The sequence below is a fragment of the Anser cygnoides genome, chromosome Z, assembly GCF_040182565.1.
Source record: "Anser cygnoides isolate HZ-2024a breed goose chromosome Z, Taihu_goose_T2T_genome, whole genome shotgun sequence".
Lineage (NCBI taxonomy): Eukaryota > Metazoa > Chordata > Aves > Anseriformes > Anatidae > Anser > Anser cygnoides.
In genome coordinates this window covers 11,705,984-11,721,664 of record NC_089912.1, presented here as the reverse complement: position 1 = coordinate 11,721,664, position 15,681 = coordinate 11,705,984, and the positions used below count along the sequence as shown (strand labels likewise).

Below are 15,681 nucleotides of genomic sequence, written 5' to 3'. Positions count from 1 at the left end.
CTAACTAAAAAGCATTATTAGCACATCCAGCTAATGGACAGACTCCTGCAACTCTGGAATTCCTGTCAGTAGCCCTGGTCGAAAGGCTCAAAGCTTAAATGAAACTTCCGATAATCTTATACACTTGGATCTGAATATCTGTTACTCTCTTGTCTTACGTCAGGTTTGTTCTCTTCCAGTAGAAAAATTTGTTAAGTTTTAAAAAGGGGGACAAATCAGCAGGAGCCATCTTTCCAATGGAAAACAATATACAGGGAAAAAAAAAAGCAATCCCAAAACACATACTAGAGCCCAGCTTGCTTGAAATCATTCTGGAAAAAGCCAGAAATAGAGATTTTATCAAAAACAATGTATTCATCTGTTCTTATTCTGTGTCCATTGCCTTTATGGAGAGAGGAAACTCTACAGAAACCTTTCTGGTATTGAGAATTTTCTGTGCTGTGGTTTCCAGGTATATCACAGTGCAAACTCAGCAATAAGAAAGAGTAGGCCTTAATTACTGTAACTTCCCACCAGCAGAACTCTTCAACACTGTGATGGAGAGCCTTATTTCTCACCAGTGAATGGTTTGCTTAACCAAAAATGCTTCTTCACTTTATGGTATGTTTCAGGATGAGCTTTTCCAAGGTTTTGAAATCATTTTTGAGTTACAGCCTTCAACTTGTGGGGCAGTATGCAACTGCTGGTTTCCCAGACCAGGAAGAAAGAAAAGGATATTAAGTAAATCACATACAGGCATCCAGAGCTTGCATCAGTTTTCCTGAGCAACTACTTCTATATCCTATTTGAAGGACTGTCCTACTCAGATGATTTTCTCTGTCTTCTGAGATCTCTTGGGGGTATACATGAGTACCTTCCCACAGGCAAGGAGAGATGGATATGAAGAAATAAAGTTTGAAAGCTAGAAACAAAGTGATGGCATTATTGTAAACCTGACAGAATTACAAATTACGTTAGCTGGAAAACCTGTAGGTGTTTTCAAACCTGTGAGCACATGCCGTTTTTGAGAAGAAGAAACAACCTTGAACTTTCTACTGGATTGTGGGATTACGTATGCGAGAGTGGTTAACACCATGGACATAGAGAATCATAGAATCATAGAGTATCCCATGTTGGAAGGGACCCACAAGGATCATCAACTCCAACAATTTCACATATAAAATAGACCTTTTACAAAAAAAAAAATTGTATGCCTCCAGTTTACCTTTTATTTCCTGGTTGTATCAATAGAACATACTTCTTTCAGCAGACCTTGCCAGTATTATAAGAGACATGAAAGGAGATGTGTAGTGTCAGAGAAAGGGCAAGACCAGTGCTTTATATTGTAACAAAGTTTCTTTAAGTTTGGGATGAGCTATGTGATTTTATTTTTTAACTTTATTCTTCTTTATGTTGGAAGGTCCCATCGTTCTGTAATGATGTTGATGATGTTGACTGCAGATTGGAAGAGCAGACACAGAAACATTGCTTGGAATACAATTACGATTATGAAAATGGATTTGCCATTGGTAATTACCGATTGCATAGATTGTTAGCCATCCAGGCTTCACGCAGTATAATTTATTTTGTTCTGAAATACTGCAGTGTATTGTGTGGAATATTTAATGAAAATAATTGTAGCATTCAAGATATTAAGCAATTAAGCAATAGATTTTCTTATGGAATTGTTTGCTCTCTGTTTGCAGTACTGCTTTCTATATATTCTACATGGGAAGGAAAAGTTTACTGAGATGCCTCATGGTAGGGAGGAAGAAAAGCATGCACACGCATGCACATGCAGAATGCCACAACCTTGCTTGGTTAGCCTGGAAGAAAGCAACTTTTTTAAAAACATACAGCAGTTTCAAACCAAAATAGTGAAAAAGCACAGCAGGTGATTCTAGAGATTGTTAAGAGAACAAGGACCTTTTCCATCCTTGATGCTGGTTCCAATCAACACAGAGCCCTCAGAGTGTACAGGCCAAGCATAAATTTGCAAGTTAGCTGTGAAATAACTTCCCATATGCAAGGGTAGCTTTTTGCAGGATGACTGTAGGTATGTTGGTGTGAAAGCTGTAGCAGCCCTACTGATTGCTCCCACTTCACTTTACACCAAGTAAGTTGTCATTTTCATTCCAATCCCAGACAGGTTAGCGTCCATGTTGCACTTGGCTTTTCTGAGTCCCTTGGGACTAATTCAGAGCAGAAAGGCTAAAAGCAGATAGTGAGCTTACATCATCTTAGCATGAGGCATTTTGGCAGATCAACGTCAGAATAGTTAGTCTTTTACAGGACTGTGGCTCTTTTAGAAGTTCATAGTGGGATTACTCTGGTACAGCTTCCTGCTTACTCTCACCTTTTAGACATGCTTCACTCAGTTTGAGAGGACATTTGTTTGTAATCAAACACAAGGGACTCAGGGCTTAATTTGCAGTTGTCATCAGGGAGAAAGTTGTTGGCAGCTGGAACTAATTTGTAAAGTCACTTGGTGGAAACAGTATTGTGGAAATGAGGTATAGGGTCCTATTCTCTTCTGGTCATGTCAGTCTCTTTTCAGAATAACCTTGATACTGTTTTTCTGATGTTTCTCATGATTCTACACTGGGGAGGCTGGAGATCAGAGCTCTCCTCTGGTCATAAGAGTTAACAGTTTAGAAGATCTGTTATTGAGTAATCACGTAGTATTAGTCACAAAGCTGCAGGTTTAACTTGCCTAAGTTTTCAGTGCATATTAAGCATAATCTAGATGATTTACCTGGTAACTGGCAAACTGTTTTTATGCCTTCGTGTGTTTTCAGAAAGAGCTAGGTTAATGAAATAGACTGTATACCTCTAATTCTAGTCATGAATAAGCAGATTACTTAGAGATCAAGATAGTTTAAATCATGTTGTAGATGAAGAACATTATACAGAGGGTGAACTTAAACCATTGTGTGTAACAGGAAATGCCTGTCTCAGGGGACTGAACACAGAGGGTGATGCTATAAGCCTTTTCTGAGAAGTGAGACAATGGTACAACTTTTTCAGCAGTTGTGAGAAAGAGAGGTAGTGGAGACATAGTGATAAGGGCATGCTAGCAGTAATTGAGCAGTAAGAGAGAGAGCAATGAAGAATAGTTTAAGATGTTGCTTGCAGGTGAGGGTCTGTGAAAGACTGAGGGGAAGAGAATTGCTGTTTTTATCAGTAATTTCTTTTATAGCAGAATTTCTATAAGACTTCGGCTAAATACATGGATTTCAGGAGCTCTGTGGTATCAAGAGTTAAACTTTTTTCTTTAATCAGAATCATGGTACACTAGGCACTTGTGCAAAGGCAAAGATAGCATACATTGTCTAGAGGTTCAGACAGGCCCCATTCTATTGGGGATGTACTTTAGAAATAAGTATAAATATGACAGGCACTATTTTCTACATTTTCTTCTGGCAGGGGCTGCTGGTTGGGGAGCAGCAAACCAGCTGGATTATTCCTATGATGATTTCATTGACACAGTGCAGGAAGAAGACCTATCCAAGCATCTCTCTGCTTCTGCAAAGGCAGCACCTACTCGAGTCAAAAGACATAAGAAACTGAATGTTCCAATGACTGACCACAAAATCAAGTTAATATTTAACATCACAGGTGAGAGAAGTAAAATATATTCATTCTCTTGTACATTCTTTTTTAAAATTCTTATTTCTAATACATACAGTAAAACTTTACCTTCAGTTCACAAAGCCTGCTGGAGATGCAGACAACAGTTTTCTGGAGACATTCAGAGCCTCATTTTGTACATGCCTGCTTTCCACTTTGAACTGGCAAGCTTGAGTGCTGCACTTGTAATACACTTCAGAGTACAATGGAAGTGCTGACTGTAAAATCTGTGTGCTTGTTGTGTTCTCTGTTTAAATCCCAGCTAGCGTGCCACTGCCTGATGAAAGGAATGATACACTGGAACTGGAAAACCAGCAACGTCTCCTTAAAACTCTAGAGATGATAACAAACAGGCTGAATAGGACCCTCAATAAGGAACCAATGTATTCCTTTCAGTTTGCGTCCGAACTCATTGTAGCTGACAGCAACTCGCTGGAGACAGAGAAGGCCTTTCTCTTCTGCCGGCCTGGTTCTGTGCTGAAGGGGAGAATGTGTGGTAAGCCAGAGGACTTGCTCCGTATACGTATTTAGAGTGCTTTTCAAAAGCAAGGTTTTAGAGGATACTTGAGAAGGTAATGGTTTGACACAGTCCAATGCTTGTGGTCTCCCAGAACAATAAACTGCAAAAATGTTTTGTGCAGTTTGATTTCCAGAGGATGTTTATGTTTCTAACCAAGACTTGTGGAAAAAGAATGCTTTTGTACCCAGGATTCCACTCCCATGGGGAAATCAGGCATATCCACACAGTTGGTGATACTCAGGAAAACAGTGCTTCATATGCAGTCTTTTAACCCTACTTGTTACTCTTGTGGATGAGGAGTAGCTCAGATAGGGAATTGGATCCTGTTTCTGTTCTTCACTGTTACACAGTGAAGTCATTACGATGCTCGAGTCAGACACCCCATGCAAGCCTATCTATTGAGGAACAGAATCACATTTCATATAAACAGGATTTGATTAAATGGGAACTCCAGAGGCAAGACATGTATAATTGTACATTCTAAGGGGAACCTTGTGTTTACAACATTACAGTCAACTGCCCTTTGGGTACCTATTACTCCCTGGAGCATCATGCCTGTGAAAGCTGCTGGACTGGATCCTATCAAGATGAGGAAGGGCAACTGGAATGCAAAAGTTGTCCATCTGGTAGCTATACTGAGTATCTGCACTCCCGGAGCATCTCTGAATGCAAAGGTGAGAACTTTGTCTTCTTCAGACAGCCACTTCTGAGTGCCTGGTCCTCATTACAGGAGCGCTGGGATTAAATTAATCTGTGAAATGAGAAGCAGTCCTAATAGCCCATTGATGCATGTGTAATGAAAAAAAGCATATGTGGTATGCAGAATGCCCTGGCAGATGTTTTAAATGTAAGAAGAGCTGGCCTCTAAGGTTTTGTTTCATTTTTGTCTCCTTTCTGTGAAATTATGAGCCCATTTCACATAGACTAGTGTACTTAAGATGGTACCATTCTTGTTTTTGCCTGCCCCCTCATCCTATGGTGACCGAAGATGAAATTTTTGCATCCCACACTACAGTGCTCTGGCATTAAGCATCTCAGCACTCCTAACTCTTTGCAACCAACTTGTTCTGAAAAAGAAGTTACGAGATTTGTCACCTATTTATTGTTTTGACGTTAGTTTTGCTCATTAAAAATGAGTGAGTTGTAATCATGTGTGAAGGTGGTTGGTTAGTAATTCGCAAATACACTAGCAGTGAGTAACTTACCACAATTTCTGTTTGTTTGTTTTTTGTATCCATGAAGCCCTTCAGAGTAGAGGAAACTCTAGAAATAAAAAGTCTGTGATGTGTATTGTGATTTCAGTATCATTTCCAAAGGTTAGGAGCCATGTTCCCTGTTGGACATCATTTAGTCTTTATGATTTCTTCTGCTTTACAGCTCAGTGCAAGCAAGGAACATATTCGTCTAATGGTCTTGAGACCTGTGAAACATGTCCACTTGGCACATATCAGGCAGCATTTGGATCCAGGAACTGCATCTCTTGCCCAGAAGATACAACAACAGTAAAAAGAGGCGCTGTAGATGTTTCAGCTTGTGGAGGTGTGTAACTAATGGGGCTGTAAAATTTCTAAAACAAAATATATATTAAAAAAAAAGTTGTTTGAACATTGAGTTCAGACAAAAAAAAATGTTGTTTGAGCTAACGTAATCCAACTCATCTGCCTAAGATTTAGGTCAGCTTTTGTTCAAATGTGGATCAACATCATTTCCCAGCAAAACCACTGGCTGTTTCCTGATACCCTGTTTGTTTGAATTGCCCTCCTTCTAATTCCCAAGATGGATTCTTATCTAAAGATGAATAAAGTGAAATCAGTGAGAGTTAACTATATGAAAATAAATAAAACCTTTTTCCTTACAGAAGAGAAAGGGGATGACAGGATATACGTCACTCTTACCTCAGGAATGGTTTCCACAGTTTCTGTACAAAATTTCCATATTTTGACACAGTTTGTGTCATTTATTTTTTGAAGAAATTGTCCACAGCTGTCTTTGGAAAGTTTTTTTTTCAGAAAGATCCACAGAGGCAATAGTCTGCAGGGATTAATGGTACAAAAAAGGCTTGTCTTGTCCTTATTCCTTCTTCAAGAAAAATAAAACAAACAAGGTGTGAGAGAGAAAAGAGAAAGGAAGTTGCATTTGAAAGCTGTCTCCACAGCAGCAGAAAAAATAAAAAGAAATACTTTCTAGATATTTTCGTAGTCCTTTGAGAACCACATTTCCCTTAACAGCACAGGTAAATAAGTTTCTTTTAGGGTTTTGAATTACCAGTAGGTTTCACCCTACTCCTTGAAGCCTATGAAGGAACTGTGAGGGGAGGAAAGAAAATGTGGGAGAAGCGATCACTCTAAAAAAATGTCCTTTTGCTCTTGCAGTACCATGTCCTGCAGGAGAGTTCTCTCGTACAGGTTTGACACCTTGCTACCCTTGTCCCAGAGACTACTATCAGCCAGACCCAGGAAAGTCCTACTGCTTGTCTTGCCCCTTTTATGGAACAACAACCATCATCGGTGCCAGATCCATCACAGACTGTTCAAGTAAGCTGAACTATCTCTCCTGAGGAAAGTTAATAAAGGGAACCTCTGAAGGGTGGCCAGCACTAAACTTAACAGAAAACGTCCTGTTCACTCTCAGAACAAATGTAGAACTCTGCTTTCAAGCAGTGACATTCACTATTACTTTTGCCTGCTGGTGTTGTCTCTGTGCTAAATGGAACAAGTAACTCTGATACGTACCAATGCTTATTAACGGTGTACAGATATAGAGAGTATGTTGTGTGTGTATACATATATATATATCCATGTATACACATGGATACATACATGTGTATATATATATTATATATACACACTATGTATGTATGTGTACAGTGTATATATATACACAAAAAAGTATTTATTTGTCTGTGTATGCATGTATAAATACACATAAAATATGGGTACAAACACATATATATATTTAAAATCCTATGTGGTTACTGTAAATCCTGTTTTTCATTCCCATGCATCCACTTTTTTTCAGCATCTCTTTCGATGAGTTGTTAAAATGTAATTGTGATGCCCTCATAGAATAGGGACCTCACCATACAGTATTATTGACAACATTTTCGTATTTTTCCTCTTTAGGTTTTGGCTCTACTTTCTCAGCTGCTGAGGAGAGTGTGATGATGATACCAGCTTCTCCAGAAAATATCAGCAAGCAGTACAAAGTCAGCAGTCAGGCAAGGACAAGATATGTTTACTAGTATTACCTCTAATGAAAGAAAATGAGTGCCTTATGCCTGCAGTAAAGGACTAAGTTTTTTTAAAATGTAATTGTAATGCTGACGATATTTCCTGTACAGATGACAGTGATAGTCATGAGGAGAACCCTCAAACTCTCTTCACGATCACAGATGTTTAGTTGAGTAAAAGTGGCTGCATCAGCTATTGACGATCTTAAATTGCGGACTTGAATTCTTCACCTGATGTATGAAATATTTGTCATACTTATAAAAGACATATAAATTCTATGGAGAAGGCTCAGCCAATCCATAAAAAGCAGGTTGACCATGCTCAATCATTTGATGGCTTCCACTTGGTGGATTCCAGAAGATGCCACCAGGCATCCAAGTTCCAGTTGTAAAACCTTTGTTTTGCTTATTACAATATAGATACACTTGGCAAGAGGCAAGCAGAGTTCTCTTCTGCTCTGAGTACCTACTTGGAGTATGGGCAAGTCCTCACATGATAGAAACTTCTCTAGTTACAATATTTGCCATAGATGCTGCATTACTGATATCATCTCCCCCCACCCAGTCTGTAACTGAGACAAGGCTTCTTTGTACTAATCTAAAGTTAAGATACTGTGTTACTGGAGCGAAGTTGATGATAAGTTTGACCTGAACCATTATTTAACATATGGACAGGTGACAGACTGATCTCCCATGACTGTAGTTGACTATTTACTCAAGGACTTCACTGCATTCGGGTTTGCTACCTGAGAAAGCATAATGCCATACAGTGAAGTCCCCCACCAGTTCATATAATGGCCAGTAGCAGGAGGTGATTAGCCTGTGTAAAAGGATGCAAAGCAGAGAATTCTAATATAAAACACAACATAGTATAAAACATTACCTGTCAATCATAGCTCAGAAAGCTCTAGGGGAAGAGCTGAAACAGTCATATGTTGGTAATTAAAAGGTCATTTAAAAATAGTAATTCATACTGCTGCTGCTCTTCTCTAGAAATAAGAATGGTTGGCGTGCAGAGGTGACAAAGAGCAAGCTCTAGAAGTTAATGCCAGCCCTATTTTTGTTCCCAGTCTTCCAAAGTGACTATAGAGTGTGCAGTTTAAAGTGAGAATATTTTGTTCCATGGATATTTCCGCGTTTACTGTAATTGTGTTATTCTTGCTTGTGGCAGGTGTTTCACGAGTGTTTCCTGGAACCGTGCCGCAACAATGGGACATGCAAACAGTTGGGAACTGGATATATTTGCATATGCCCTCTTGGATATACAGGTAAAGAATCTGAGAAGCAGGTGCAGGAGCTAACATGGCTCCAGGCCTTTAACACAATCAAACATAAAGGAGCAGAACATTTCTGTGCAAGAGTATAGCATAACTAATTGGAATATCCATCAGAGATTTACCATACGTAACCATTAAAAAAAAGAAATAACTCTTTGTGTTCTTGATGAATTATATAGTTTTTGACAAAAAGGGATTTTGAGTGAGATTTTATTTAGTGGTGTTTGTGTTCAGTTCCATGGACTTGAGCAAGAGTGCATTGGACAACATTTTGTGGATTTCAGAGTCTTTTTCTTGGTCATATTTATGATTAGCAAAAACCGGAAATTTGTACTATAAACAGCTAATTCCACCAGATATTCCTGTACTCTTCCCTGTCAGTTTCATAGTTGCTCCAAAACAAACAGACAACTTATTATCAAAAAGTCACTGGTCTGTGTTATTTGCAACAGAATATTAAGTGCTACCGTCTGGAACTGATCAGACTGTTGTCTGATACGCTTCATACCTTTTTAACAGCATTTAGTTTCAGGTCTGTGTTAAAACACTACTAGACATCCCAGTTTTCTTTAGGTTTCATACTCAATTGATCAGTCCTGTTTTGCTACATTAAGCAGTCATGACTTCTGTGTTTCTGAACAATTCCATGTTTTGTTTCTGTGTTCTCAGCCCTTTATTTTGCCTTCTAGGCTTGAAATGTGAAACAGAAATGGATGAATGTAAATCATCTCCTTGTCACAACAATGGATTGTGTAAAGATGGCGTTGGGACCTTTGTTTGCCATTGCAAACCAGGCTATTCTGGTAATTTTATTGTTTCTTCTTCAGAAAGGCATTGTTTTTGTGCTAGGTAGATAAAACAAAACACAAGGGCTGTGTTACTTATTTCACTGAAATTCATGGAATTTTAACAGGAAAGCCGTCTGATCTACAGGCTAGAGGAAAGTTCCACTGTATGTGAATAGTTTTTTTAATAAAAGGACGGTCTCTGTAAGCATGTGTGCATGTGTGCTTCTGTTCTGTGACATTACTTTTCTGGAAAAAAAGGGAATGAAGATTACGGAACTAGTAAATACTCAAAGGAAAAATGCTTATGATACTGAATATGACCTGATCAGACAGAGCGTTTATGGAGTTGCTTTACTGCAACCCTATGAGTTAGTGAATAGTTTTTTCTCTTACCTCTTTCAGTAGTCTTCTTAACTGTCACATGCATGCATGTTGTAGATGTTGAAATATATGGGGTAACAGACATGCTTAAGTACTTTGCCAAAACAGTACCAAAACAGTATATTTCTGAATGTTGAAGTAAGCTGTTGAGGACATAATTTTGTGAGCAGATTTTTTAAAAAGGCCTGGTGTTTTCCATCAGAAATTGACTTCATTATATTTATGTCTATACATGTATTGACACTTGTTGATTGTTTTTAAAACTTCATAAAGACAAACCACGGACTTACCATATTCCACATCCCAGCAGCTATATAATGCAGATGATCTCTGCGTATGTTTGCAGCAGTGCAGTCAAACATGGAGTTTATCATCCGATCTCAGCAGCCTTTTATTATGCAAGAGCTACAGTGCAGCTCTGCCTTTCATACTCAGTCACTGCACCATGCAGACCTTGACTATGTGTTGATCATGCCTTTTCACTCTTGCTGTTTGAAGGTCTCCTGTGTGAGGAAGACATAAATGAATGTAGCTCCAGTCCATGCTTGAATGGAGCCCGCTGTGTTGATGACAAGAACGGTTACCACTGCACTTGTGCAAAAGGGTTCACAGGTACACCATTTTTTGTGACAGCCAGATTTCACTCTTTCTGACCCCCAGAAATATCTTCCTACCCTGGCCAAAGTATTTCAACCTTATTGCTGTATGTTATGTATATGGTTTGTTGATTTGGGTGTATTAGCTTCTCTAGGTCCATGTAATCTCTTAGTGTCCTTGTAGTGCAACACTGTGGTTTCAGAAGATCTACTAGGTGATTGGTCTTCTATTCTAAATTTTGCCATTAAGTTACCGTATGGTGTTGAGGAAATAATTATGCAATTTATATGGCTCGAATGAATTGTTAAAAGTGTATGAATTGTTAATTTTAATTTAATTTTTAAAAACTTTCATTTTATTGTAACAGTGGACTAAATGGTCTATATTAAAACTACTTCTAATCCCCATGTTCTACTGCTTTCATAGATTTCTGTAACAACCAGATATATTTGTTGATTGTCATGTTGCCAAAGAACTCCACTATAAAATCACATGTAGTATCTTCATTCTTATGTGCTTGCAACATGAAGCCTTTTTTATACTAGAAATCTCTAATTCATGTGTGTCAGGCTTTCATGTCTCTCATGAGAGCTATGGTTCCAGCTTAATGTTTTTTGTAGTAGTTTTTCATTAGTTGATCAGAATAATTACTATGATGATTTCCTTATTCAGCACAAATTACTCATACAGTGGGCAATATCCATTCACATTCCCAACATTAATGTTAATGTGTACAAATGCAAAGATGCTTCCTGTAACCCTTCTATGCCTGCTTTACCTCAGTTAATGGAGTAAAACCCAATCCTGGTAGCTACTGTGATGTCTGCTGTTTCCCAGAAAACAGGCAGCAGTCCTTAGAAACCAGGGAGGGGTCAGTGATCTTTCTCAGGTTAAATCAAAGTGGAGCTATTACTTTGTTCTTTTCTTCTCAGGTGCTCACTGTGAAACCGAGGTCAATGAATGCCTTTCTAACCCGTGTCTTAATAGAGCTATTTGTGAAGATCGAGTTGGCAGTTTCTACTGCAAGTGCCTCCCAGGTTTTACTGGTGTCTTGTGTGAAAGAAACATCGATGAGTGTCTCAGCAGACCCTGTAGGAATGGGGCTACGTGCAGAGATGGTATCAACAGCTTCAGGTGAAAAACAGATGATTGACATGATCGTCAGTGTGGAAAGTCAGATCTGTCGTGGTGTTTTGGACTTCTTAGATTTCAGCAAGGGATTTGGCAGTTTGATCAACTAAAAGGAGATTTTAAAAGGGAAAAAAATAAATCCTAGCATCCCTACCCTTTAATTCCAAGGAAGGCAGCAAAGAAAATAGGCGGTTCGATGTATAAGCATGTTGGGATAGTAATATGGTAGAGTGTGAAAGGTTCATTGTGGTTTAACCCTGAGCAGCAGCTAAGCCCACTGCAACTGCTTGCTCACTTCCCCTCAGTGGGATAGAGAAGAAAATAAGAAAGGAAGAAGTGCAAAAACTCATGGCTTAAGATAAAGACAATTTGATAGGTAAAGCAAAAGCTGCAGGAGCAAACAAAGCAATGTAAGGAGTCCATTCACTGCTTCCCGTTGACAGGCAGATGTTCAGCCAGTTCCGGGAAAGGAGGGCTTCATCCCACATGAAGGTTTCTTGGGAAGACAAAAACCATAACCGTGAACATCCTGTGCTTCCTCCTTCTTTCTCCCCAGTTTTATTGTCCCACATGATGCCACATGCTGAGGGACATCCCTGGGTCCAGCTGTCCTGGATGTGTGCCCTCCAGGCTCCTTTGTGCACCCCCAGCCTCCTCACTGGTGGGACAGCACGAGAAGCTGGAAAGCTCTTGGCTCTGTAGTTGCACTGTAGTTGCACTGCTCTGCAACAACTAAACCTCAGCGTGCTATCAGCATGGTTCTCATCCTAAGTCTAAAACACAGTACAATACCAGCTACTAGGAAGAAAATTAACTCTGTTTCAGCCAAAACCAGAACAGGTGTGAATATTGTTATTCCCCAAAAAAATCCACTTTCCCAAACCTCAAGCACTTGTCTTTCTTTCCACTAGAATAGGTAGTGACAGGTTATGTTATCTGGTAATACTACTTTTCTGGAGCCTGAATGACAGGGAGAGATATACATGCTAGGAATAAAGAGGTGAAAATACTAACACATTAACGCTGATAGAATCTTCCAAATACTTCTGTATGCTTTTGGGTATCTGAACTTAGATCAGAAGTTATGAATACCAATAAGAATGTCATATCCTGGATCAGTGTAGAGACAGCTGTTGCTGTCTGGGTTTAACAAGTCTTTCCCTCTCTGAAGTCCCAGAATTTTTGGTGCCTTTCAGATATCTTGGTTTTCCCTCAGTGTAAGTAGTTCTGTGCCTGCAAAGTCAAATGCCTCTTACCTATAATTCTATGGACTCTAGAAGGCATGCTTCACTCATAGGAATTCAATGACTGCATCTCCCAATTTCATATGAAGAAATGCAGACACTGTATTTAAATATTGTATTGTCCCTATTAAGAGCTAAATTGGTGCAGTCCAATCTGCTTATAGCATACTAACATACTTACAGGGAACAACTAAAACAAAACTGTTAATTCTGCAATACCTCTTCTGCTGATTTTTCAATATATGCCATTCCCATTGGCAGACCTGGCCTCACAGCCACGTTTTCTTGTAATTACAGCAGGCACATTTGAAGTGTGCTTTTCTTCTCCTCCACAGGTGTCTGTGTGTGACAGGGTACACAGGACCAAACTGTGAAGTGAACATCAATGACTGTGACTCCAGTCCCTGCTTAAACCAAGCCACCTGTGTGGATGCCTTGAACTCGTACGTTTGTAAATGTCCCCCTGGCTTTACAGGCAGCAGGTGTGAAACAGGTACACAGGACCAAGTGTCAGAAAAAGGTGGCTTGACTAAGTCTCTGGGCAAGATTTGCACTGACTGAACTGATTTCATACAGCTTTCCCAGAAAGCAGATAGGGTGGTGGGACTCTGAAAGGCTGAGTGGAACCTGTGTGACTGCAGTGCTAATAAATGTAATTGCAGACAAGTAACACCATGTGTGCTAAGTCATATCTATATGAATTTCTCTTTTCTAAGGCCCAGGTCTAGCATTTTGCAACCCAGTTGGTCTGTCAAATGTAATTTGTGTTTGCTCTGTGTGTTTTAGTTAATTAGCTCTTTATGTTTCTTGTATTTTATGTAGGACTTTGCATCACAGAGCTAGAGATTAGGGTCTGGTAGTCTCAGTTTTAGAAGTTCCCTACAGTCAGCCAAAATTGATAACACCTGGTGCAATTTCCACCTGGTTATTGGTGGAGTTACACTACACAACCACAAGGCTCAACTCCATTTGTCTTTGAGTCAAACAATTAAAATTGTACTGTTACACTAGCTGGTGACTTTTTAAACAGAAGTTGAGGAACTGTGTTGGTTTTACAGAGACAGTAGAGGACAATACAGGTCTTTTAGACAACATCCTATGTTTGAGTTTAAATAGCACCCAGCTTTCAGGAGAGCTCCAGATGGTATATTTTCATGTAGTATTCTGATAACACATGCCACTCTGCATTGACTGTGAGCAGCACAGAATTGTTGTTCTGTATCAGTATTTCGGTTCAAAACAATAGAAATCTTGTTGTGTTTTTTTATTTATATTGACTCCTGTGGGTGAAGTGGCACCAGCTGATCACCCCTTTGGGTTGCTGGATGGCAGATGGATATGTCAGTTCATTGGCAGATGGCTGAAAAGCATATCCAGTGCTGTGCAGGGTTCATGTTTATTCTTTTTTAGATTATCAGCTTCATTTTCAGTTGTGTTTCTTCAAATCCTTTGTTCTGTTTAGTCTTGGAAAACTCAGTATGCTGGCTGATGCTAAACTGCTGTACATTCTTTCTAGTTCTGACCAATTTAAAAGGAATAATTTTTGTAGATGTGTTCATTTTATTACATTTGGTTAGAATCAATTCAATACTGTCTCTGTGTTTTCAGGAATGGAGCTCTGAAAGCTGTTTGTCTTTGTTGCAGAACAGTCCTCTGGTTTCAATCTTGATTTTGAAGTCTCTGGTATCTACGGGTATGTCATTCTTGATGGTGTTTTCCCATCGCTTGGTGACATCACCTGTACATTCTGGATGAAGTCCACTGACACCACCAACTATGGAACTCCCATTTCTTACGCAGTGGAGAACGGAAGTGATAATGCATTTCTTCTGACTGACTACAATGGGTAAATCACAATTCTGCTTTTCTGTGGCTTACAAATGTCTTGAATTGATTTTAAAAAAAAAAAAAAAACAGGCCAAAAGTCTGAATATCAGCTTTGCCTGTCTTGGCATAGGAAAACCTGCATCCAAAATCTGGATGTAACTGGAGTTTCCCTATTGTTTTGATTTCTCCTACTTTGTTGCCAAGTAGAAGAGTAATTGCAAGAAATCAGTGAAGTTTAAGAAGCAGAATATTTTTGTCTGGACTACATTTACATCATATTTAAATGACACATTGGAACAATGATTGGATAAAATTGAAGCTTAGCACTCACGGTACTTGCAGCGTGATGCCAAAAGCAGAGATTGACTCAAGAGACAACTTTAGGAATCCACTATGCAGCCGTGACTTGAGTCTTCACATTTTGGAACAGGAACACATCACTTCATTTCATTTTATTTTGCATGTGATAGTGGTAAATTCCAAGTTCTCTCAGAAAGCACAATTATTTCAAGAGAGATTTCTTGTGTGATGAAGACAAAGTTATCTTGTTTAGCAAATAACATTTCTTTGAGTCATGTGGGACTAGCCATGCTCTTCAATTTGCTTCATGCAATTGCGTCTGCTTTCAACTTCCTTCCATGCAGCTGGGTTCTTTACGTAAATGGGAAAGAGAAGATCACAGACTGTCCTGCAGTGAATGATGGTAACTGGCATCACATTGCAGTCACATGGACATGCACAGATGGGGCATGGAGAGTGTACATTGATGGAAAGCTGTCTGATGGAGGCACTGGACTCTCTGTCGGCTTAAAAATTCCTGGTATGATTTATTTATATTGCACCAGATCTGTTGCTTTTATTCTGTTTTTATCGCAGAATTTTCTGTACCTCCAAATAAATGTTTATTCTTGTGTTTTTAGGATGTTTTCAACATTTAGGCAGGGATCTTGTTTACTGTTCTTGCTCATGAGGACAGTTCCCTCAGCCTTACTGAAGGCCAAGTACGGATTTCTAGGGTTAAGTAGTAGGTAGCTTGTATTGGGGTTTTCAGAGTTTAGTCCACAAAGGAGCCTGTGTT

General features: G+C 39.2%; 1 protein-coding gene across 3 annotated transcripts in view; it reads left to right on the top strand.

Annotated features, from left to right (window-relative positions):
* SVEP1 (sushi, von Willebrand factor type A, EGF and pentraxin domain containing 1) overlaps window positions 1-15,681 on the top strand; it is a 125,596-nt gene that overhangs the window by 62,128 nt on the left and 47,787 nt on the right. For all 3 annotated transcript variants that reach the window (XM_048050550.2, XM_048050548.2, XM_048050549.2), the window contains exons 14-27: window positions 1,400-1,508; window positions 3,406-3,597; window positions 3,872-4,105; window positions 4,642-4,803; window positions 5,507-5,668; window positions 6,502-6,663; window positions 7,252-7,346; window positions 8,530-8,626; window positions 9,325-9,438; window positions 10,303-10,416; window positions 11,334-11,535; window positions 13,112-13,269; window positions 14,421-14,622; window positions 15,248-15,423. In XM_048050550.2, the coding sequence (XP_047906507.2) occupies window positions 1,400-1,508; window positions 3,406-3,597; window positions 3,872-4,105; window positions 4,642-4,803; window positions 5,507-5,668; window positions 6,502-6,663; window positions 7,252-7,346; window positions 8,530-8,626; window positions 9,325-9,438; window positions 10,303-10,416; window positions 11,334-11,535; window positions 13,112-13,269; window positions 14,421-14,622; window positions 15,248-15,423 (2,179 nt within the window). The remainder of the gene's footprint in view (window positions 1-1,399; window positions 1,509-3,405; window positions 3,598-3,871; window positions 4,106-4,641; window positions 4,804-5,506; window positions 5,669-6,501; window positions 6,664-7,251; window positions 7,347-8,529; window positions 8,627-9,324; window positions 9,439-10,302; window positions 10,417-11,333; window positions 11,536-13,111; window positions 13,270-14,420; window positions 14,623-15,247; window positions 15,424-15,681) is intronic.